Source organism: Vulpes lagopus, chromosome 5 (assembly GCF_018345385.1).
Source record: "Vulpes lagopus strain Blue_001 chromosome 5, ASM1834538v1, whole genome shotgun sequence".
Taxonomy (NCBI): Eukaryota; Metazoa; Chordata; class Mammalia; order Carnivora; family Canidae; genus Vulpes; species Vulpes lagopus.
The window spans coordinates 84,489,594-84,515,151 of NC_054828.1; the positions used below are offsets into that span (position 1 = coordinate 84,489,594).

The 25,558-nt window shown below is 38.1% G+C and overlaps 1 protein-coding gene across 4 annotated transcripts in view; it reads left to right on the plus strand.

Moving 5' to 3' along the window:
• ALMS1 (ALMS1 centrosome and basal body associated protein) overlaps positions 1 to 25,558 on the plus strand; it is a 223,728-nt gene that overhangs the window by 57,562 nt on the left and 140,608 nt on the right. For all 4 annotated transcript variants that reach the window (XM_041754600.1, XM_041754601.1, XM_041754602.1 and 1 more), the window contains exons 8-9: positions 2,580 to 2,739; positions 16,853 to 25,138. In XM_041754600.1, coding sequence (XP_041610534.1) covers positions 2,580 to 2,739; positions 16,853 to 25,138 — 8,446 coding nt within the window. The remainder of the gene's footprint in view (positions 1 to 2,579; positions 2,740 to 16,852; positions 25,139 to 25,558) is intronic.

Consider the following 25,558-nt stretch of genomic DNA (forward strand, 5'->3'; position numbering starts at 1 on the left):
ATGTAGGACTCATCCAAGGACCCCAGGATCATGACCTGGGCTGAAGGCAGACACTCAACCAGAGCCATCCAGGTACCCCTCCTCTCAAGGTTTAAATGCTTTTTTCCGTTTGATGGTTATCCCATCCGTTTTTAGATCCTAATATTTCTATTGAGGTAGACCTAGACCTGAATGCTATCTTGCATAACATTTTCCATCACCTTAGATGCAACTTGCCTATATCAAAAGAACTCAAACTTTTTTTTTATGAAATCAGACTTGTAGATTTTCTTAATTCTTTTTTTTTTTTTTTTTTTTTTTTTTTTTAATTTTTATCTATTTATGATAGTCACAGAGAGAGAGAGAGAGGCAGAGACACAGGCAGAGGGAGAAGCAGGCCCCATGCACCGGGAGCCCGACGTGGGATTCGATCCCGGGTCTCCAGGATCGCGCCCTGGGCCAAAGGCAGGCACCAAACCGCTGCGCCACCCAGGGATCCCATTTCTTGGTGTCTTCATCATCTTTGATTCATTATTGATTAAAAACTGGGAGATAAACCAATTTTCATTTTTTCCTCCTGATTTCTCCTGTTTTCAATTAGTAATGAAGATCTGGTGATCTCTTAAATTCTTCTCATCTTTTTCACTGTATGTTTTCATTTCTTTATTAGAGAGAGCATAAGCGGTGGGGTGGAGAGGGAGAGAGAGGGAGTAGGCTCCCTTCTGAGCAGGGAGCTAGATGTGGGATTTGATCCCAGGACCCTGAGATCATGACCTGAGCCAAAGGCAGACACTTAACTGACTGAGCCACCCAGGCGCCCTACATTTTCTTTTGTATTACTTGCTCTAGTATCTGTTATGTTTCAATGCTTTGATATAGTGAAATTTTGTTTATTTCTATATTTTAATTCCAGTATAGTTAACAGTGTTATATTAGTTTCAGGTGTACAATATTGTCCATTTGCAATTCTATAGATTAGTCACTGCTGATGGTGGTAAGTGTATTCTTAATTCCCTTCACCTATTTTACCCAGCCCTCTGCCAACCATCAGTTTGTTCTCTGTAATTAAGAGTCTGGTTTTGTCTCTTTTTTTTCTTTGTTCATTTGTTTTGTTTCTTAAATACCACATAAGTGAAATCATATATTTGTTTCTCTTTGACTTATTTCACTTAGCATTATACCTTCTAAATCTATCCATGTTGTTGCAAGTGGCCAGATTTCATTCTTTTTTATGGCTGAGTAATATTAATGAAATTTTATTGAAGTCAAGATTGGAATAGAAACTTTTTTCTTCCTACATTTGGAAGCTCTAGAGCAAAACTGATATTAAATACACATATGTGCCTGGGGGGAGACACACACACACACACACACACAAATACACAAGTTAATGAGCTGTACTTCAAAAAAGTCTCCTTTAGGAATGGGATAATTGAAAACTAAGAACTTTGTGCTATGTTTAGAGCAGGATTTCTCTTACTGTTATCTTTTGGGATATGATAATTCTTTGTTGTGGGGGGCTTGTTTGTGTATTTTAGAGTGCTGACCAACATCCCTGGCTTCTCACTAGATGCCAGTGGCTACCCTCCCTCTACCCCGTGCTCCAAGTTATGACAGTGAAAAATGTCTCCAGGCATTGCCAGATGTTTCTTGGTCAGGGAGAGATGGATGGGGGCAAAATCTTCCGCACCTGAGAACCACTGGTATAGAGAAACCTAGACCAGGGCAGTAGAAGTAGAATATTTATTTTAATACCATCCCAACTTCTAAGACTGTTCATTACTACACAGTGAAAAAACCTTGATAAAAGAGAATGGAACCAAATTCATCCTTAGGTACATTTTTTTCTCCCCTGAGAAGTATCAAAAAGAGGGAATAATATTTTTTAGGAAAATAATGAAACCTAAAAGTAGTATATTGTTTTATATGAGAGTATGATGTGAACCTGGTGAAAAGTTCTATATATTTATGTACTGACATCACCAATGATGGTTTCTAATTTCTTTTCTAATAAGTACTTGCTGGGATCTGATGAATCTTTGAGAACTTCTTTTTCAGCATTTAACCTTTACTTCACTGTCAGTTTATATTTCCCACTACTTTTGTTTAAAGAAGTTTGAGGACATAGTATTTTGGTAATTGATCATAGATCCAGTTCTTTGATGCTTTAATTTTTTTTCTAAACATTTGTGGATTTCTTGAAAATTATTCCTGTTCTCTCTTCCCTCCTTTCATCTTTACTTTTGACAACATACCTCTCCTTAAAAAAAAAAAAAAAAAAAAAAAAAAAAATCTTGCACTTGTCAAGAGTAATTCCAAAGTTCAAAATCTTCAATGATCATACTTTTATATGGAACAAACTTCTAGGCTTCCTATCTGTAATATTCTAATATTCTATATAGGCAGACTTCCAGACCCTAAGAATAATTTGTAGAGCCTTCCTAGAATTGACCAAGCAAGATATGACTTGTATATGAATTTAGGATGGTTGAGAAGATGATCTTAAGAAATTGGTATAACTGCTTAGTATTTTCATGAATGTGAAGGTGAAGTCTAAAATTAATCCTATTTTCTTGATTTTTTTAAATCTCCTTTTATAGGTAGGTCATTCTAATACGGACATTAATCAGCCTTTTTCATCTATATTGCCTCCATTTATTCCTCATGTGCCAGCCAGAGAGTTGGAGTATCACTCTTCAGATCTCAGAATGTTGAGAGTATCTCCTGACACTGTGCAAAAGACTCTCAAACATTCAGCAGGTATGTAGAAAAGGAGATATTAGGTGTTCTTATGGCTAGCTTGTTAAAAATACCTTGCTAAGGCTAATTTTTTATTTCTAAACTCCTGTAATAATGTTAACTTTGGATTAAATGTATTTATAAATCCCCAGATATTTTATTAGATGAATCATTTGGTTTTTCATTGTCTTCTCTATGGCAGTGTTATAACTGAATTACATGAGGAGTCTGATATTAGAGTCAGTTTATTATTTCTGTATTCCATTCTGTTACTTGAAGGGAAAAAAGAAATTAATGGAACAGAAAAGAAGAGTAGATCCAAATAAGTTTGTAGAGAGGAAACTGAGAGATCAGTTCTGAGGTAGAAAACAAGATTATCTCCTGATGGAGATGTAGTGAGTGGTAAAGGAGGGTTAGGGGGTTTGAGGAGAGTAGCTTGGTGCAGGCTCAGAATTTAGGTTACTAAGTAGGAGTTGCAGCTGACCAAGAACTAGCAAAAGAATTGGCAGGTAGTTCTGAGAAGCTGAGATTGGAGATAATTTTGTAATGTTACCAGCCTTAATGGAATCTCTGGTTTTTCTCTATTAAAACTCAGGACTACAGAAAATGAGTTATAGGATTGATCCTTGGTTGAGGGATTTGTTGAGTGGCCACGTGGATATGGTGGATGGAAAGCAGTGGAAGGGAATCAGTAAGAGTTGATCACCTGTTGGTTTTAGCCTGCATAGAGAAAGAAGAGAAACCACAAGAATTATTAGTTGGAGAAAATAGAAGGGACAGAGGTTTATTTATGAAGTTGAATAGATCATATGGATATAACTTATGGAGAGAGCTAGAGTAATGGGTAATTTTGGTCAGATTGAAGTGGTACATTTAAATGGGGATTTGTTTTAAATTTAAATTTAGATCAGTTTGAAGGGTGATTAGATCCATTGTATGGCCTTGGGATTGGATAGTAGAAATTGAATAAAGATCAATAGGGTAGAAAACAAATTGTGATTTTGAAGCTATCTTATTGGCTTAGTTAACTATGTTTAATTATCTTCTTGTTAATATGGGATTTGAGGTTAAGGGAAATCTGTGAACCCAGTCCTTGAAGTCTTCACAAAACAGGAGGAACTGGGAGTTGCAAGGAGAAAGTGATAGTGGGGGATGGTAGAGAAGCTTGTGTGTGGCCTAAACCTCAAAAAGGAGGTTTCATTTATTTTTATTTGAGAAATACGGAAAATAATGGTAAATCATTGTGAGAAGTAGTTAAATGTCACTTCCATCTCTCCTTGTTTCTAGAGAATATGTGGAAGAGGGCTGCAAGGGCAGTATGTGAGACAGATTATTAAATAGCACAAAGGTTTCAAAGAGCACAGGAGAAAGGTTGAGAGGGGAGGAGTAAATCTTGGGAAGAACCAAGGTAAGAAGACAGAGCAGTAATAGAATGTGGGGGCAGGAGATTATTTGCTTTTGTCTGGACCAGGGATTTTAGTGATGAGCATAGTTGAAATCACTGTATCTAATTGTTTAAATGTATCAGAAAGAATTTTGATGTCAGAATTATTTGAGAGTCTCAGATCATGTCTGGCCTGGTCTCAGAGGTGAGAGGAGGACTACCGTAGGATTTGAGAAGGGGACCGTGTCTAAAAATGTCTTCTTGGGGGCTCTCTCTTTTAATGATTATAGCATGGCTTGATAAAGAATTCTCAAGTTGTAATCTGTATCACCCTGCTTTTGCCTTTACATCCTTTGAAATTGTCCTAAAATTCTGGATATATTCTGTTCTGGGGTTTTTTGTTTTGTTTTGTTTTTTTTCCTCTTTTTTCCCCACTTTACATTTCAGTTTGGCAAGTTTCTGTTGACCTACCTTAAAATTCACTGATTCATTCTTTGATATATCCAGCCTATTGATGAGCCCATCAAAAGCACCCTTCATTTCTGTTACACTGTTTTTTGACTTCTGTCATTTCTTTTTGATTCTTTGAGTTTCCTTCCCTCTGCTTATATTACTTAGTCTCTTCAGACTGTTTTTTTGCCTTATAACATGCCTTGTAATTTTTTGTTAAACACTGGGCATGATGGGGGCACATGGGTGGCTCTGTGGTTGAGAGCCTTTGGCTCTGGATGTGATCGAGGGATCCTGGGATGAGTCCCCGCATTGGGCTCACTTCAGGGAGCCTGCTTCCCCCTCTGCCTGTGTCTCTGCCTCTCTCTGTGTGTCTCTCATGAATAAATAAATAAAAATCCTTTTTAAAAAGAACAAAACCACTGGGCATGATGTATTAGGTAAAAAGAAGTGAGGTAAATAGGCCTTTGTTGTGAGGTTTTGAGTTTACTGGCTAGAAGTTAGGCTGTTTAATTGTTTGCTGTAATTGTTGTCAAACACTAAAATTTCCTTTGATGTCCTTGTTTTTTCTCTCCTGTTGTCTTTTGGTTTCTGTTGACACTCTGTTTTATTTTTTAATATTTATTTATTTATTTTTATTTTAAAGATTTTATTTATTCATGAGAGTCACAGAGAGAGAGAGTCAGAGACACAGGCAGAGGGAGAAGCAGGCTCCTGCAGAAACAGGCCTGACATGGGACTTGATCCTGGGTCTCTGGGATCATGCCCTGAGCCAAAGGCAGACACTCAACCACTGAGCCACCCAGGCATCCTGACCTTCCTTTTTAAATAGGGTCTGGGCCTTGCTTACATTCCATCATCTGTAATATTCTGTTATTATAGAGGAGCCTTATTGATGTAGTGATAAGGTGTGGAGGGGAGAGGTTGCATTATAATAATCTTATGATTAGGAGTCAGCCTTTAGTGAGCCTGTGTCCCTGAGCTATTGCTTTTACAAGCACTTCTTAGCATTTTTCTTTTGCCTAGGTGAAGTAGGAAGCCTGGGAGGTGGGGCTAGAGTTGTGTGTTTCCCTTCTCCCAGGTTGGTTAGATTTTGGTAAAACCCAGTTGGTTAGACTCTGGTAATAGAGTTTCCCTGAGGCCAGTCTATCTGGTCTTCTTCTAAAATGATTATCCTTCCCTGTGCCAAGAGTATGAGAGTATTTTTGTCTCATGTTCATCTTAATAGCTTTGTGGGGTCCCCAGAAGTAAAGCTCATGAAAATGTAGAATTCTTTCTAAAGCTCGGCCTTACAAGGGCTTTTTTGTTTTTGTTTTTTTTTTTGGCCTTAAGAGTTCTCTCTAAAGTAAGTTCATGCTTAGCCTCTAGCAGTTGGTTAATTAAAGTTTAATTTTTCCTAGGCATTCGTGATTCCAGTGTCTTCTCCGTGCAATATGTGATTCTTTATCTTCATCTCTCTCTGGTTTTCAGGATAGTTGTTTTACTTTGTGAACTCACTTCTCTGATGGATCCAGGAGTTGTTGATTTTCAGTTTGTTCAGTTCTTTTCTTCGGTAGATATGCGTGACTTCTAAGCTCTTTACATTGGACAAGAAAATTTTCTTTTTAAAAAATTGTCAAAATATATAAGAGCAACTAAGCTAGAGCTTTGGAAGGTGAAATGTATTTAGAATGGAAATGAAGCCATCTGTCATTAGTTTTTTTAAAAAACAGTTCTATTGAAATGTAATTTACATGTAATACATTTCACCCATTTACAGTTCACCAAGTTGTACAAACATCACTATATTCTTAATTGTATTTTTATTTGTTTTTTGAGTTGTTATTTAAAAGCTAGTTTGTTAACATACAGTGTAATATTAGTTTCAGGTGTACAGTATAGTGATTCGACATTTCCATGCCCTTCTTAATCCCCATCACCTATTTATCTTGTTCCCCCACCACTTCCCATCTGGTAACCATCCTCACTACACTCTAATTTTTGTTTTTGTTTGTTTTTAAGATTTATTTATTTATTTTAGAGAGAGAGCAGGCACAAACAGGGGGAATGGCAGAGGGAAAAAGAGAGAGAAGCACAGAGTTTGCTTGAGGATTCTCTCTCTTTTCCTCTGAAAAGACAGAAAATAACAAGTGTTGAGAGGTGGAGAAATTAGAACGCTCATCATGCTGATGGGAATGTAATATGTTCCACACTTTGGAAAACAGTTTAACAGTCCTTCAAAAATGTTAAATGCTGTTTCCATAAACCAGCAACCCACTCCTTGATATATATCAAAGAGAAATGAAAAATATACACAAAAACATGCACATGTTCATAGCAGTATTATTCATAACAGCCAAAAACTGGAAAAAATCCAAATGTCCATCAACTGATGAATGGGTAAACAAAATGTGACATATCTATACTTGGTAATAAAAAGGAATGAGTACTGATACTTGCTATAATACAGACAAATTTTGAAATCCATGACAGAAGCCACTCACAAAAGATCACATGCATGATACATACATACATACAAATCAATCACATGATTTGATTTATATGATAATGTCCAAAATAGGCAAATTTATAGACACCGTGGATTAGTGGTTGCCTAGATTGCCTAGGGGTGAGGGAGGTGTGGAATGAGGACTGAGTACAAACAGGTACAGGGTATGTGGGTATAAGAATGTTTTAAAATTAGAGTGTATTGGGCTCCCTGGGTGGCTCAGTCAGTAAAGTGTCCAACTCTTGATTTTGGCTCATGTCATGATCTCAGGTCCTGGGATTGAGCCCTACATCAAGCTTTTTGCTTGATTTTTTAAAATCTCCTTTTTTTGTTATTTTCTGTCTTTTCAGTTAGAGCCATTCTGGTGGGTATGGAATGGTATCTTTTGATTTTGATTTACATTTACCAATTGCTAATGATGTTGAGCATTTTTTCTTGTTTATTGGCCATTTGTATGTCCTTAGATATTTACTTTTTAACTAGGTTACTGATTTTTTAAATATTGAGTTGTTAGAGTTCTTTTTATACTTTGGATGTAGGTTGTTTATCAGATATATTATTTGCAAAAATTTTCTCCTGCTCTGTGGGTTGTCTGTTCACTTACTTGATGGTATTGATTGCAGCACATAGTTTTGAATTTTGATGAAGTCCACTTTATTGGTTTTTCTTTAAGATTTTTATTTATTTGAGAAAGAGAGAGAGAGAGATCAGAAGCAGGGGGGAAGGGCAGAAGGAGAAGCAGACTCCCCGCTGAGCAGGAAGCCCCAAGCCAGACTTGATCCTAGGACTTTGGGATTATGACCTGAGCTGAAGGCAAACATTTACCTGACTGAGCCCCCCAGGTGCCTGGTTTTTCTTTTTTTTAAAAAAAATTTATATATATTCATGAAAGACATATAGAATGGGGCAGAGACACAGGTAGAGGGAGAAGCAGTCTCCTTTCGGGGACCCTGATGTGGGACTCGATCCCAGGACCCTGGGATCATGCCCTGAGCCAAAGGCAGAGGCTCAACTGCTGAGCCACCCAGGCATCCCAAAAATTAATATTTTAAGTAGTGGTAAAATATACATGACATAAAATTTACCATCTTAAACATTTTTAAAAACATAGTTCAGTGGCAAAAATACATTCACATTGTACAACTATCACTGCCATCCATCCACAAAACTTGTAAAACAATCTCTGTTACTATTAAACACTAATTCCACAAACCTCCTGTTAGTTAACTCTCATTTTACTTTTTATCTCTCAATTTGACTACTTTAGGTACCTAATATAAGTGGAATTGTACAGTATTTGTCTTTTCATGACTGGCTTATTTCACTTAGAACAATCTTTTCAAGATTCATCCATATTGTAGTATGTGTCAGGTTGTGCTGAATGTGTAGATATGTTTTGGGAATATTGCTATCATAATAAATATTTAGATATGTGAAATTGGGTTGTCTTTCCTTTGAGAGAATGTCATCTTATATACTTTGATCTATAAATATGGGATGTCTTTCCATTATTTAGGTTTTCTTTATTTCTTTCAACAAGATTTTGTAGTTTTCAGTGTACAAGTCTTGCACTTCTTTGTTAAATTAATTGAGTCATTTAATCCTTTTGTTGAAAAAGAGATTGTTTTCTTTCTTTCTTTTTTTTTTTTTTTTAAAGATTTTATTTATTTATTCATGACAGACACACAGAGAGGGAGAGAGAGAGACAGAGACACAGGCAGAGGGAGAAGCAGGCTCCATGCAGGGAGCCCGATGTTGGACTTGATCCTGGGTCTCCAGGATCTGGCCCTGGGCTGAAGGCAGCGCTAAACTGCTGAGCCACCCGGGCTGCCCGAGATTGTTTTCTTAATTTCACTTTTGCAATGTTCATTGCTAGTGTATGGAAATATAGTTGAATTTTGTATGTTAGTTTTATAGCTGCAATCTTGCTGTACTATTTGTTTATTATCTCTAATATTTTTTTTGTGTGGATTGCTTAAAACGTTTTTATACAAGACCATGTCATCTGCAAATAGAATTTTCTGTCTTTCCAACATGGATGCCTTTTATGTACTTCAATTCCCCAACTGCCCTGACTAGAACCTTCAGTACGATGTTGCATAGAAGTGGCAAGGATGGACATTCTTGTCTTCATGCCCTGGTCTTTGTAGAAATGTATAAAGTCTTTTATCATTAAGCATGATGTTAGCTGTGGGATTTTTGTAAATGCTGTTTATCAGGTTGAGGAAGTTCCATTTGTAGTTTTTAGAGCATGTTTATCAAGTTATCCTGTAAGGGTGTTAGATTTTGTTAAATGTTTTTTCTGCCTCTTTTATGATGATCATATGGTTTTTGTCTTATATTCTGATAATATATATAGGATTATTAATTAATTTTCTATGTTGAACCAACCTTGCATTCTTGGTTACATATGCCATTTGGTTATGGGCATACAATCCTTTTGTATGTTGTTGGATTTGTTTTGTCGGTAATTTCTTGAGGTCTTTTGTGTTTATATTCATAGTAGGTATTGGTGGATTTGTTGTGATTTTTGCTATTATTGGGTTTTGGTACAAGGATAATGCTAATGTCATAAGTTGAGATGAGAAGCATTGTCTCTTCTAGTTTTTAAGAGTTTGAAAAGGATTAGTTTTTATTGAATGAAACTCACTGTAAAGCTGCCTAGCATAGTCTTTGTAGAAGTTTTAAAATTACTAATTTCATGTCTCTACTTGCTGTAAGTCTATTTAGATTTTATATTTTTCATGAATCAGTTTTCGTAATTTTTTGTCCTTTGTGGAATTTATCCATTCCAGCGAGGTTATCTAATTTGTTGGCATATAGTTGTTCATGGTATTCCCATGTAATCCTTTTTATTTTGGAAGATTGTTAGTAATATCCCTTCTTTCATCCTGATTTTGACAATTTGAGTTTTTCTATTTCTCTTTTTCTTGGTGAGTCTAGCTAAATTTTGTCAATTATGTTCATATTTTCAAAGAAATAAATTTTGGTTTTTCTACTTTTTCTGATCTTTTCCCCAACTTTTTAGATCTCTGTTTCAGGGGATCCCTGGGTGGCTCAGTGGTTTAGCACCTCCCTTCGGCCCAGGGCGTGATCCTGGAATCCCAGGATTGAGTCCCGTGTTGGGCTCCCAGCATGGAGCCTGCTTCTCCCTCTGCCTGTGTCTCTGCCTCTCTTCCTCTCTCTTTCTCTCTCTCTATCATAAATAAATTAAAAAAAAATCTTTAAAAAATAAATAAATCTCTGTTTCATTTCCAGTTTAGTCTTTATTTTTTTCCTTTCACATTTCAGCTTTAGTTTGTGATTTTTATGGTTTCTTACTGTGAAAGAATAGGTTATTGATTTGAGACTTTTTAAAAAAGATCTTTCATCTATTTATTTGAGAAAGAGAGAGTGCACATGCACATGAGCAGCGGGGAAGGGCAGAGGGAGAGAGAGAAGCAGACTTCCTGCTGAGTGAGTTGCCTGATTCAGGGCTGGATCCCATGACCTGGAGACCACAACCTGAGCTGAAGGGAGATGCTTAACTGACTGAGCACCTGGACGCCCTAAGACTTTGTTTTTGACATAGGTGTTTACAGTGATAAATTTCTAAGCACTATGTTAGTGACATGCTCATAGTTTTGGTTTATTGTGTTTTTTACTTAATTCACCTAAAACACTTTAATTTCCATTGCAATTTGTTTTCATTGGCCCCTTGGTTATTTGGGAGTGTCTTGTTTAATTTCCACATATTTGTGAATTTCTTTTTGTTATTAATAGCTCATTTGATTCCATTTTTGTTGGACAGCACATACTTTGTATGATTTTAGGTTATCTAAATTTTATTGAGGCTCACTCTCATGTCTTAGTGTATAGTTTATTCTGTAGAATGTATGGTTTACTCTAGAGAAGAATGCACATTCTGCTATTGTTAGGTGTGTGTTCTATACATGTCTCTTAGTTCTAATGGGTTTATAGGGTTCAAGTCTTCTGATAGGGTTCAAGTCCTGTATCCTTGTTGATCTTCTGCCTAGTTTTCTGTTTTCGAAAGTAAGCTATTGAAATCTCCAGCAGTTATTGTTTAATTGTCTGTTTTATCATTTTTTGGGTCATATTTGCTTCCTATATCTTGAGACCATGATATTAAGTGCGTTTATGTTTATAATTGTTATATATTCCTGATGAATTGACTTTGTTGTTATAAATAGTCTCTCTTTAATTCTAGTAACAGTTTTTGTTTTGTTTTAAGGTCATTTTCTCTTCAGAATAGTCATTTCAGTCATGCTTGCTGCTTTATGGCATGTTTTTCATCTTTTTACTTTCAACCTATTTGTATTTCTGAACCTAAAGTGTATCTCTTGTACACACCTTATAATTGGATCTTACTGATCTTTTTTTTTTTTTTCTTTTATGATAGTCAGAGAGAGAGAGAGAGAGGCAGAGACATAGGCAGAGGGGAGAAGCAGGCTCCATGCACTGGGAGCCCGACGTGGGATTCAATCCCGGGTCTCCAGGATCGCGCCCTGGGCCAAAGGCAGGCGCTAAACCACTGCGCCACCCAGGGATCCCTGATCTTTTTTTTTAAATCCAGACTGACAATCTTTGCCTTTTGATTTAATTGTTTAATCAGTTCATGTTCAATGCCATTATTGATTAAGATTGGATATATATTTGCTGGGTTTCTTTTTGTTTTCCATGTTTCATGTCTTTTTATTATGTTCCTATCTTACTGCTTTTTATTGGACTTCGTGAATATTTCTAGTGTCACATTTTATTTATTATTTTTAAAGATTTTATTTATTTGAGGGAGAGAGAGAACACGCGCATACACACAGAGGGAGAGGGAGAAGCAGACTCCTTGTTGAGCAGGGAGCCTGATGTGGGGCTCCATCTCAGGACTCTAGGATCATGATCTGAGCCAAAGGCAGATGCTTAATTGACTGAATCACCCAGGTGCCCCAAGTATCACATTTTAATTTCTTTAATGATTTTCTAGCTAGTTTTTTTAGGATATATTCTAGTGGTTGGTTTAGGGCTTACAAAATTTATCTTTTAGAATATATACCTTATTTATACTAACTTAATTGTAGTATGATACAGAGACGTTACTCCTATATAGCTCTATTCTCTATTTTTTGTGTGTGCTGTTATTGCTATACATATTACACCTATATGTGTTACAAACACACAAGAATACATTGTTACATTATTATACTTATTTATATAATTTTATGTATGTTTAAGGAACTGAGAAGAGAGGTAGTATTTATAGAACTTATATTAATCCTTCTAATTTATCATTTTTAATTCTCTTCATTTGTTCCTGAATTTGTTATCATCCAGTGTCTTTTCCTTACTTCACGCCAGCTTTGCTTCTACCTGCCTCTTTTTGATGTCATTGTCAAATATGTTACATTTCTATGTTATAGCCCCCTTAACATAGTTATATACAGATCACTTTGTGTAAAATTGCTTTCAAAATCAGTTAAGAAAGGAAAAGAAATATGGAAATATGCTTTTTGTAATTACCTATATAATTATCTTTACTAGCACTGTCTTGTTTTGTAAATTCAAATTACTCTCTGGTATCACTTGCTTTCAGCCTGAAGAATTCCTTTAATATTTCTTGTATATGATGATTCTGCTACCAACAGATTCTCTCAGAATATTTTTATTTCATCCTTTTGAAAGATAGTTTTGTTGGGTTTAGAATTCTTGGTTGATAATATTTTTGTTTGAGCCTCTGAGTATGTCTTCCCACAGTCTTCTGGCCTTTATTGTTTCTGATGAGAAGTCAGCTGTTACTCTTATTACAATTCCCTTCTATGTGATTGGTTTTCTCTTGCTGCTTTCAAGATATTCAGTCTTTCAACATTTTGATTATGATGTATTGGTGTGGATCTCTGTATTTATGCTGCACAGAGTTCATTGAGCTTCTCAGATGTGTAGATTATTTTTCCATTTATTTGAGTCTTTTCCCACTTCTTTCATCAGTGTCTTATAGTTTGCAGTGTACAGATCTTTCACACCCTTGTTTAAATTTATTCCTAGGGTTTTTTTTTTCTTTTAAATATAATTGTAAATGGGATTGCATTCTTAACTTCTTTAATAGTTCTTTATTAGTGTATAAAAGCATATAACTGATTTTTGTATGTTAATTTTGTATCCTGCAACTTTACTGAATTTGTTTACTAGTTCTAACAGTTTTTTGGTAGAGTCTTTAGGGGTTTCCATATGTAATATCATGTTATGTGTAAATAGAGATAGTTTTACTTCTTCCTTTACTATTTGGATGCCCCTCCCCCCTTTTCTTGCCTAATTGTTCTGGCTAATTGTTCTGGCTAGGATTCCCAATACTATGTTGAATAAAAGTGGTGAGAGTGGGATATTGTTCTTGATCTTAGAGGAAAAACTTTCAGCTTTTCACTGTTGTTAGCTGTGGGGCCTTATATATGGCCTTTGTAATGTTGAGGCATGTTCCCTCTACACCCCCTATATTGAGAGTTTTTATCACGAATGGATGTTGAATTTTGTCAGTTGCTTTTTCTGCATCCATTAAGCTGATCACATGATTTTTATCCTTCATTTTGTTAATATTGGTGTATCATATTGATTGGTGATTTGCAGATATTGAGCCATCCTTGCATTCCTGGAATAACACCCATTTAATCATGGTAGGATCATGATTCTTTTAATGTATTGTTGAATTTGGTCTGCTAGTATTTTGTTGAGGATTTTTCATCTATGTTTATTGGAGTAATGGCCTGTAATTTTACTTTTTTGTAATTCTCTTGTCTGGTTTTGGTATCAGAGTAATGCTGGCTTTGTAAAATGAGTTTGGAAGTGTTTCTTTTTATTTTTTGGAAGAATTTGAGAAATTTTGGTATTGATTATTTGACACTTCCATGGAACTCACCAGAGAAGCCATCTGATTCTGGAGTTTTTCTGTTGGGACACTTTCGATTATGGATTCTAATTTTAGTATTTGTACTGCCGAAGCAAGCACTTGATTATGGATTCAAACTCCTTACTAGTAATTGGTCTACTGAGGTTTCCTGCTTTTTCATGATTCAGTCTTGGTAGATAATATGTTTCTTCTAGGCTGTAAAATTTTTTGCTGTAAAATTTTTTGTAGAAAGTCTTTCATGATCTTTTGTATTTCTGTGATATCAGTTGTAATATTTCCTTTTTCATTTTCATATTTTATTATTTGAGTCCTCTGTTTTTTGTTTTTTTTGGGGGGGGGAACAGAGGTGGTAGTGGTTTTAGTTAAAGGTCTGTCAGTTTGGGGATGCTTGGGTGGCTCAGTGGTTTAGCACCTGCCTTTGGCCCAGGGCATGATCCTGGAGTCCTGGGATCGAGTCCCATGTCAGGCTCCCTGCATGGAGCCTGCTTCTCCCTCTGCCTGTGTCTCTGCCTCTCTCTCTCTGTCTCTCTCATGAATAAATAAATAAAATCTTTAAAAAAAAATAAAAAAGGTCTGTCATTTATCTTTTAGAAGAACCAGACCTTTGTTTTATTGATGAATATTTTTTCTATTGTCCTTTTAGTCTACTTCATCTATTATCTGCTCTGGTCTTTGTTTCCTTCCTTCCACTGGCTCTGGGCTTTGTTCTTTTTCTGGTTCCTTAAGATGTAAAGATTGGCTATTTATTTGAGATTTTCTTATTTCTTGATATAGGCATTTGTCCTATGAACTTCCTTCTTAGAACTGCCATAACTGCACTCCATAAGTTTTGGTATATTATATTTATATTCTCATTTGTTTCAAAATTTTTTTTATTTCTCTTTTTGCTTTATTTCTTCAGTCTTTTTTTTCTCAGAAAACTTTCTATAACTTCTATTCCCTTACAAGTTACTTTGCAGATTACATTCATCCCTTCTCTTTTATTTTCCTTAAAGAGTTAATAGTTGGTTCTGTACTTTCTTATCTGATAATTCACTCAATCCATTTAATTCTGTATTTAGTTGCTTTATTGAAGTTCACCATTGGGTTTAGAACAGCAGTCACTAATAATTTAGTAAAAAGAGTTCAGAATTTGGAGTTAGAATTAAAAGGTTAAAGTACGTGTGTTTGTCACTTACTGTAGATCTCCGGAGAAGTTATATATCTTTTCCACTCAAAATGTGGTCTGTGGGCTAAAAATATGAGACATCACTTAGGAGTTTGTTAGAAATGCAAATTTCTTATCCAACCCTAGACATATTAAATCAGAATCTGTAAGTTAACAAGATCTCCATATTGAGAAGCAACATTATATCTTCAACTTTGAAACTTAATTTCTTTATATGTAAAGTGCAGACAGTCCCCCATTTAGGATGCTTTGACTTAGGATTTTTATCTTTATGATATGCATTCAGTAGAAACCATACTCCAAATTGCGCATTTTGATATTTTCTTAGGCTAGCCATATGTGGTATGATATTCTTTTGTGATGTTGGGCAGCAGCGGAGCCACAGCTCCCAGTAAGTCACATGATTATAAGGGTATAACCCTAATAGGCTTACAACCATCCTGTACCCATATAACCATGCTGTTTTTCACTTTTCATACAGTATTCAATATACAAGATATTCAACATTATATTATAAAATAGGTTTTGTGTTGGGTAATTTTGCCCAAATTAGGCCAATGTAAATGTTCTGAGCATGTGTAAGTTAGACTCGGCTAAGCTGTGATGTTTGGTATGTTAGATTATTGTATGTATTTTTGACTTAATATGTTTTCATCTTATGATGGCCTTATTGGGATGTAACCCTATTTTAAGTTGAGGAATATCTGTGTAGATAAAACTTGTATATATCAACCATCTTGCCATCATCTGACATACCATGTGTTTTACCAATTTATTTTTTATCTACTTCCTGCTATTAGAATGTGAGCTTTGTCTGTTTATTGCCTTATTTTTATATCTAGAACTGTGACTGGCACATAGTAAACATTAATTTTTTTAAATGAACAAATGGAAAAATGCATATTTTGTCAAATCTTGTCATTTTAATTTTAGTCTTTTACTTTCAACTGCCATTTAGAACTAGAAGTACTATTTTAGACAATACAGAAATTTCTGTTGTACAGAAAGTTCTAATAGTGTTACTTATGGTATTGCATTCCATTTGCACACGTCTTCAGTTCTACAGTTCTGATGTAATCAATTAGCAGCTACCCGTGCCATTTAGAATTTAGTTCAAAATCCTTGATGTAATCTTTAGACCTTTTATAGTTTCATATAGTTAAAAAATATATATATCTTTCTCAGGGTACATTCCTTAGAAGAATCATTTAAACCCACTGCATATATAGCATCCATCTGGGCCATATTGCATTGCCCTCGTAGGACTTGAGGAAAAGCGGAACCCATGAAAATAAGTTGATGATTATTTGCTATGCCATGGAATAAAGTATTTTGTATCTGATTGAGGAATTGTATGTCTTTTACTAACATACATGACACAATAACAAGTTAATTTGTTAAACTATAACTAGGGTGAAATTAAAGCCCAGTCTGGATAGCATTTTCCCATTATGTTAAAAATTCTTTAAAAATCCAAATTTAAGATCAATATAATATCATATCAAATGGATATGCTATTTTTAAACATTACTCTATTGTTGAGTATTGAAATTAGGTCTGCATTAGTTTGCTGTTATAAATGGCTTTGTAATTAATATCTTTGTAAATATTTGTCTCCTTTGATGACTCTTTTCTTAGGATTCCTTACTAGAAGTATAAAGGTCAAAGAAAAGAAAGCTTGTTATATTTTTTTATGCATAAGATAAGTATTTCTTAATTAAACATATATTAGTATTAATAAATTTCTTTTTTTAGGAGATACTTCTAAAGGAGGCATAGCTGAAATTACTCAATCCAGCTTGAAACCAGGTATCACTACTACTCCTAGAGAATCAGATACTGGATCTCTATTATCCTTGTTACCTGAGGACTTTCCTCAATTGGCTTTAAGATCCCCTCAAGAGATTACTATTGGTCAACACTCTGATACACTCCACCAACAGGAATTGGTAGGAAGTCATAAAACTGAAGAGACTCCAAAAGTTTCAACTGTTCCTAAACTAGATGACCAGAACACTGGAATATCAACAGTACCTTCTAGTTCCTACTCACAAAGAGGGAAGCCCAGTATTTTACACCAACAGTCCTTGCCAGACAGTTATCTAGCTGAAGAGGCTCTTAAAGTTGCAGCTGTTCCGGAACCTACTGACCATAAGACTAGCATACCTATAGTCCTTCCAGGTTCCTACTCACTTGGAGAGAAAAAGCATTGTATTTTCTACCCTCAGACCTTGCCAGAGAGTCATCTAACTGAAGAGGCTGTAAGAGTTTCGGCTTTTTCTGGTCTTACTGACCAGAAGACTGACATACCTACAGTCCTTCCAAGTTCCTATTCTCTCAGAGAAAAGCACAATATCTTTTATCAACAGGCCTTGCCAGACAGTCATCTAACTGAAGAGGCTGTTAGAGTTTCAGCTGTTCCTGGTCCTGCTGACCAGAAGACTCGCATACCTATAGTCCTTCCAGGTTCCTACTCACTTGGAGAGAAGCACAAAATCTTCTGCCAACAGGCCTTGCCAAACAGCCATCTAACTAAAGAGACTCTAAAAGTTTCAGCTGTTCCTGGTCCTGTTGAACAGAAGAGTGTAATACCTATAGTCCTTCCAGGTTCCTACTTACTTGGAGAGAAACATAATATTTTCCACCCTCCGACATTGCCAGAGAGTCATCTAACTGAAGAGGCTGTAAGAGTTTCGGCAGCTGTTCCTGGTTCTGTTGACCAAAAGACTGGCATACCTACAGTCCTTCCGGGTTCCTTTTCACTTGGAGAGAAGGCCAGTATCTTTCACCAACAGGCCTTGCCAGAGAATCATCTAACTAAAGAGGCTCTAAGAGTTTCAGCTGTTCCTGGTCCTATTGACCAGAAGACTGGCATACCTACTGTCCTTCCAGGTTCCTACTCACTTGGAGAGAACCGTAATATATTCCAACCTCAGACTTTGCCAGACGGTCATCTAACTGGAGAGGCTGTAAGAGTTTCAACTGTTCCTGGTCCTGTTGATCAGAAGACTGGCATACCTGCAGTCCTTCCAGGTTCCTACTCACTTGGAGAGAAACGTAATATTTTCCACCCTCAGACTTTGCCAGGCATTCATCTAACTGAAGAGGCTCAAAGAGTTTTGGCTGTTCCTGGTCCTGCTGACGAGAAGACTGGCATACCTACAGGCCTTGCAGGTTCCTACTCACTTGGAGAGAAGCATCATATTTTCCACTCTAAGAATTTGCCAGACAGTCCTCTAACAGAAGAGGCTATAAGAGTTTCTGCTTTTCCTGGTCCTGTTGACCAGAAGACTGACATACCTACAGGCTTTCCAGGTTCTTACTCACTTGGAGAGAAGCGTAACATTGTCCACCCTGAGACTTTGTCAGACAGTCATTTAACTGAAGGGACTCAAAGAGTTTTGGCTGTTCCTGGTCCTGTTGATCAGAAGACTGGCAGACCTACAATCCTTCCAGGTTCCTACTCACTTGGAGAGAGGCGTAGTATTTTCCACCCTGAGAATTTGCGAGACAGTCATTTAACTGAAGAGGCTCTAAGAGTTTCAGGTGTTCCTAGTCCTGCTGACCAGAAGACTGACATACCTGCAGGCCTTCCACGTTCCTACTCACTTGGAGAGAAGCATCATATTTTCCACTCTAAGAATTTGCCAGACAGTCCTCTAACAGAAGAGGCTATAAGAGTTTCTGCTTTTCCTGGTCCTGCTGACCAGAAGACTGACATACCTGCAGGCCTTCCACGTTCCTACTCACTTGGAGAGAAGCATAATATTTTCTACCCTCAGACCTTGTCACAGAGTCATCTAATTGAAGAGGCTATAAGAGTTTCTGCTTTTCCTGGTCCTGCTGACCAGAAGACTGGCATACCTACAGGCCTTGCAGGTTCCTACTCACTTGGAGAGAAGTATAATATTGTCCACCCTGAGACTTTGCCAGATAGTCATTTAACTGAAGGGACTCAAAGAGTTTTGGCTGTTCCTGGTCCTGTTGACCAGAAGACTGGCATACCTACTGTCCTTCCAGGTTCCTACTCACTTGGAGAGAAGCGTAATATTTTCCACCCTGAGAATTTGCCAGACAGTCATTTAACTGAAGAGGCTCTAAGAGTTTCGGCTGTTCCTAGTCCTGCTGACCAGAAGACTGAGATACCTACAGTCCTTCCAGGTTCCTACTCACTTGGAGAGAAGCGTAATATTTTCCACCCTGAGAATTTGCCAGAGAGTCATCTAACTGAAGAGGCTCTAAAAGTTTTGGCTGTTCCTGGTCTTGCTGACCAGAAGACTGGCATACCTACTGTCCTTCCAGGTTCCTACTCACTTGGAGAGAAGCATCATATTTTCCACTCTAAGAATTTGCCAGACAGTCCTCTAACAGAAGAGGCTATAAGAGTTTCTGCTTTTCCTGGTCCTGTTGACCAGAAGACTGACATACCTACAGGCTTTCCAGGTTCTTACTCACTTGAAGAGAAGCGTAATATTGTCTACCCTGAGATTTTGCTGGACAGTCTTCTGACTGAAGAGGCTGTTAGAGTTTTGGCTGTTCCTGGTCCTGACGACCAGAAGACTGACGTACCTACAGGCCTTCCAGGTTCCTACTCACTTGGAGAGAAGTATAATATTGTCCACCCTGAGACTTTGCCAGACAATCATCTAACAGAAGAGGCTGTAAGAGTTTCAGCTGTTCCTGGTCCTGTTGACCAGAAGACTGGCATACCTACAGGCCTTCCAGGTTCCTACTCACTTGGAGAGAAGCATAGCATTTTCCACCCTGAGATTTTGCCAGATAATCATCTAACTGAAGAGGCTGTTAGAGTTTTGACAGTTCCTGGTCCTCCTGACCAGAAGACTGACAGACCTACAGGCCATCCAGGTTCCTACTCACCTAGAGAGAAGCATAATATTTTCTACCCTCAGACCTTGCCAGAGAGTCCTCGAACAGAAGAGGCTCTAAGAGTTTCAGCTGTTCCTGGTCCTGTTGACCAGAAGACTGGCAGACCTACAGTCCTTCCAGGTTCCTACTCACCTGGAGAGAAGCATCATATTTTGCACCCTGAGACTTTGCCAGACAGTCATCTAACAGAAGAGTCTCTGAAAATTTCAACTGTTCCTGTACCTACTGACCAGAGGACTGAGAAAATAATAGTACCCTCTGCTTCCCTTTCACAAAGAGAGAAGCATGTTATTTTCTCTCAACAACAGTTGTCAGACGGTGATCTAACTGCACAGGTTCTGAAAGCTTCAGTTGCTTCTGGACCAGCTGATCAAAACATTGGACTACCTACATTATCTTCAGGTTCCTACTCACTTGGAGAGAAGCACTGTTACCAACAGGCCTTGCTAGATAGTCATTTAATTGAACAGGCTCAGAAAGTTGCAGCTGTTCCTAGACCAGCTGATCAGAAGACTAGGATACCTTTGGCATCCTCTACTTCTTACTTACAGGGAGAGAGACCCCATATTTTCTGTCAACAGACATTGCCAGAAAGTGATCTAACTGAACAGGCCCTGAAATATTCTGCTCCTGGATCTGCTGAGCAGAAGACTGGAATACCAACGTTAACCTCTACTTCTTATTCACATAGAGAGAAGTCCAGTATATCCCACCAACAGGAGTTGCCAGATAGTCCTCTAGCTGAACAGGCTCAGAAAGTTCCAGCTGTTCCTGGACCAGCTGAAAAAAAGAGTGGGTCACTATCAGAAGCTTCTAATTTCTCCTCACGTAGAGAGAAGCACAGTATTTTCTACCAACAGGAGTTTCTAGGCAGTTCTCTAATTGAACCGGCTCAGAAAGTTTCACCTGTTCCTGGTCCTACTGACCAAAAGCCTGAGATATCAACAGTAACCTCTACTTACTCCCATGTAGAAAAGCCCTTTATTTTCTACCCACAGGGCTTACCAGACAGTCCTCTTCCTGAGGAAGCTCTAAAAGTTACAGCTGTTTCTGAACCAGCTGACCAACAGATTGGCACACTAGTAGTTCCCTCTTCTTCCTACTCTCTTGGAGAGAAACCCATTATTTTCTACCCACAGGGCTTGACAGACGTTTATCTCACTAAAGAGGCTCTGAAAGTTTCAGCCATATCTGGATCAGCTGACTGGAAGACTGGAATACCAACAGTATCCTCTACTTCCTACTCAAATAGAGAGAAGCCCGTTATTTTCTACCCACAGGGCTTGACAGATAGTCAGCTACCTCAGGAGGCTCTGAACGTTTCAGCCATTCCTGGACCAGCTGACCAGAAGACTGGGTTACCGTCAGAACCTTCTAGTTCCTACTCACTTAGAGAGAAGCCCATCATTTTCTACCCACAGGACTTGACAAATAGTCAGGTACCTCAGGCAGCTCTGAAAGTTTCAGCCATTCCTGGACCAGCTGACCAAAAAACTGGGTTACCATTAGAAGATTCTAGTTCCTACTCACCTAGAGAGAAGCCCATTATTTTCTACCCACAGGGCTTGACAGACAGTCAACTACCTCAGGCAGCTCTGAAACTTTCAGCTATTCCTGGACCAGCTGACCAGAAGACTAGGTTACCATCAGAACCTTCTAGTTCCTACTCATCTAGAGAGAAGCCCATTATTTTCTACCCACAGGGCTTGACAGATAATCAGTTACCTCAGGAGGCTCTGAAAGTTTCAGCCATTCCTGAACCAGCTGACCAGAAGACTGAGTTACCATCAGAACTTTCTAGTTCCTACTCACCTGGAGAGAAGCCCATTATTTTCTACCCACAGGACTTGACAGATAGTCAGTTACCTCAGGAGGCTCTGAAAGTTTCAGCTGTTCCTGGACCAGCTGACCAGAAGACTGAGTTCCCATCAGAACCTTCTACTTCCTACTCACCTAGAGAGAAGCCCAGTATTTTCTACCCACAGGACTTGACAGACAGTCATCTACCTCAGGAGGCTCTGAAAGTTTCAGCCATTCCTGGACCAGCTGACCAGAAGACTGAGTTACCATCAGAATCTTCTAGTTCCTACTCACCTGGAGAGAAGCCCATTATTTTCTACTCACAGGGCTTGATAGATGGCCACGTACCTCAGGTGGCTCTGAAAGTTTCAGCTACTCCTGGACTAGCTGACCAGAAGACTGGGTTGCCATCAGAACCTTCTAATTCCTATTCACCTAGAGAGAAGCCCATTATTTTCTACCCACAGGGCTTGACAGACAGTCAGCTACCTCAGGAGCCTCTGAACATTTCAGCTATTCCTGGACCAGCTGCTCAGAAGACTGAGTTACCATCAGAATCTTCTAGTTCCTACTCACCTGGAGAGAAGCCCATTATTTTCTACTCACAGGGCTTGATAGATGGCCACGTACCTCAGGTGGCTCTGAAAGTTTCAGCTACTCCTGGACTAGCTGACCAGAAGACTGGGTTGCCATCAGAACCTTCTAATTCCTATTCACCTAGAGAGAAGCCCATTATTTTCTACCCACAGGGCTTGACAGACAGTCAGCTACCTCAGGAGGCTCTGAAAGTTTCAGCTATTCTTGGACCAGGTGATCAGAAAACTGGGTTACCATCAGAACCTTCTAGTTCCTACTCATACAGAGAGAAGTCTAATATTTTGTACGCACAGGAGTTCCCAGGCAGTCATCTAACTGAAGAGGCTCTGAAAGTTTCAGCTTTTTCTGGAATAGGTGATCAGAAGACTGGGATACCCACGGTACTTTCAAGTTCCTACTCTCTTGGAGGGAAGCCCATTATTTTCTACCAGCAGGCCTTATCAGATAGACATCTCACTGATGAGGCTCTGAATGTTTCAGCTTCTTCTGGACCAGCTGACCAGGAGACTGGGATACCAACAGTATCTTCTGTTTCTTACTCTCATAGAGAGAGGCCCAGTATTTTGTACCAACAGCTCTTCTCAGACAATCAGTTGGCTATACCAGCTCTGAAAGTTTCAGCTGTTTCTGGGTCAGATGATCAGAAGACCAGAAAACCAACAATTACTCCTGCTTCTTACTCAGAGAGAGAGAAGCCAATCATTTATCATCAAGAGTTGCCAGATCTTACTCAAGAGTCTTTAAATGTTTTCAGGATTCCTGGACTAGGTGACCAGAGGACTGGAATAACAGCAGTAACCTCTACTACTTATTCACATAGAGAGAAGCCTGTCATTTCTTATCAGCAGGAGTTGCCAGCTCCTAACAAAGGTGCTTTAAAAGTTTTAGGGGCTCCTGGGTCAGCTGACCAGCAGTCTGGGATACGATTTAGACCCTCTACTTCCTATTCACATAGAGAGAGCCCCATCTTTTCTTACCTAGAGTCTCCAGATATTACTGAAGAAACTCTGAAAGTTTCAGCTGTTTCTGGACCAGGTGACCAGAAGACTGGGATACATATAATTCCTTCTAGTTCCTATTCATATAGAGAGAAGGACAGTATTTTTTACCAGGAGGAGCTGCCAGATGTTACTGAAGCAGCTTTAAAAGTTTTTGCTCTTCCTGAACCTGCTGACCAGAAGACTGAGATACCAACAGGACCTTCTAGCTCTTACTCACATGAAGAGAAACTGAAGATTTCACCTGTGATTTTACCAGATGACCAGGAGACTGAATTACTAACAGCTCCCCTTAGTTTCTACTCACAAAGAGAAAAGCCCAAAATTTCAACTGTGATTGGATCAGATAACCAGAAGACTCCATTACTGACAGTTCTTCATAATTCCTATTCTCAGAAAGTAAAGCCCGGTATTTTCTTTCAACATCAGCTGTCCGATAAACATCAAAGTGAGAATATTTTGAAGATTTCAGCTGTCTCTGAACCAATTGATGTGAATTCTGGGATACCAATATCTCTTTCTAGTTCCTATTCCCACAGAGAGAAATCTAATAATTTCTACCCACAGGAATTGCCAGACAAACATCTAGGGGAAGGTGCACTGAAGGTTTCAACAATTCCTCTACCGGCCGACCAGAAAAGTCTGTTACCAACTCCTCCTAGTTCCTTTTCACACAGAGAACAACCAGATATTTTCTGTCAACAGGATTTTCCAGATAGACACCTAACACAGGATGCTCTGATGTTCTCAAGTGGTGTTGGGCAAGTTGATCAGATTACTGGGTTATCCACAGTTACCCCTGGTACTTATTCATATAGTGAGAAGCAGAAGCTAGTTTCAGACCATGTTCAAATGCTAATAGATAATTTACATTCTTCTAACTCCAGTGTTACTTCAAACAGTATGCCTTTAAATTCCCAGGCTGATGGTAGAGTAATAATAAGTAAGCCAGAATCTTCAAGTTTTGAAGATGTTAGGTCTGAGGAAATTCAAGATAGAAGCAGTGGTTCCAAAACTCTTAAAGAGATTCGGACCCTTTTAATGGAGGCAGAAAATATAGCACTGAAACGATGTAATTTTCCTGCTCCCCTTGTCCCCTTCAGAGATGTTAGTGATATTTCATTTATACAATCTAAGAAGGTGGTTTGCTTTAAAGAACCTCTCACAGCTGATGAGTATAATGGTGATTTGCCTCAGAGACAGCCATTTATAGAGGAAAGCCCAAGCAACAAGTGCATACAGAAGGATATTAGCACACAGACAAATCTAAAATGCCAGAGAGGCATTGAGAATTGGGAGTTTATTAGTTCAACTACTGTTAGAAGTCCTCTACAGGAAGCAGAAAGCAAAGCCAGAGTGACCGTAGATGAAACCCTTCGGCAATATAGAGCAGCAAAATCTGTAATGAGATCTGAACCTGAAGGGTATAGTGGAACCATTGGGAATAAAATTGTTATACCTATGATGACTATCATTAAAAGTGATTCAAGTAGTGATGCCAGTTCCTGCTCATGGGACAGTAATTCACTGGAGTCAGTTTCTGATGTTCTTCTAAACTTCTTCCCATATTCTTCACCCAAGACAAGCCTAACAGATAGTAGAGAAGAGGGTGTGTCAGAGAGTGATGATGGTGGTGGTAGCAGTGTAGATTCACTGGCTGCACATGTCAGAAACCTTCTGAAATGTGAATCCTCATTGAATCATGCTAAACAAATACTCAGAAATGCAGAGGAAGAGGAATGTCGAGTACGAGCACGAGGTAAGAGCTGGTATTTTGTTATAAAGGTCAAGCTTATAAACATTATAGTTTAATAATCTATTTAAAGTTAAGTGGAGTCTAAATTTATTTCCTTGTAGGACTATTAGAATGATTACATTTTCGACCATAATCCAGAATAAGTCCATTTAACCAATAATATAACTAAGTCACAGTATTAATAGTACTAATCTGAGTTTAGGTCTTTAGGTAGGTTCTGAAGCCTGAAGGAGAATAAGGAGATAGCTTGGTTTTCCAGATTCCTAAAGTTTCTCGTGTTTCCTTAATCCTATTATATATAGTATTCTTTTTTTCTTTTTTTAAGATTTTATTTATTCATGAGAGACACACAGAGAGAGGCAGAGACATAGGCAGAGGGAGAAGCAGGCTCTCTGTGAGTAGCCTGATGCAGGACTCCATCCT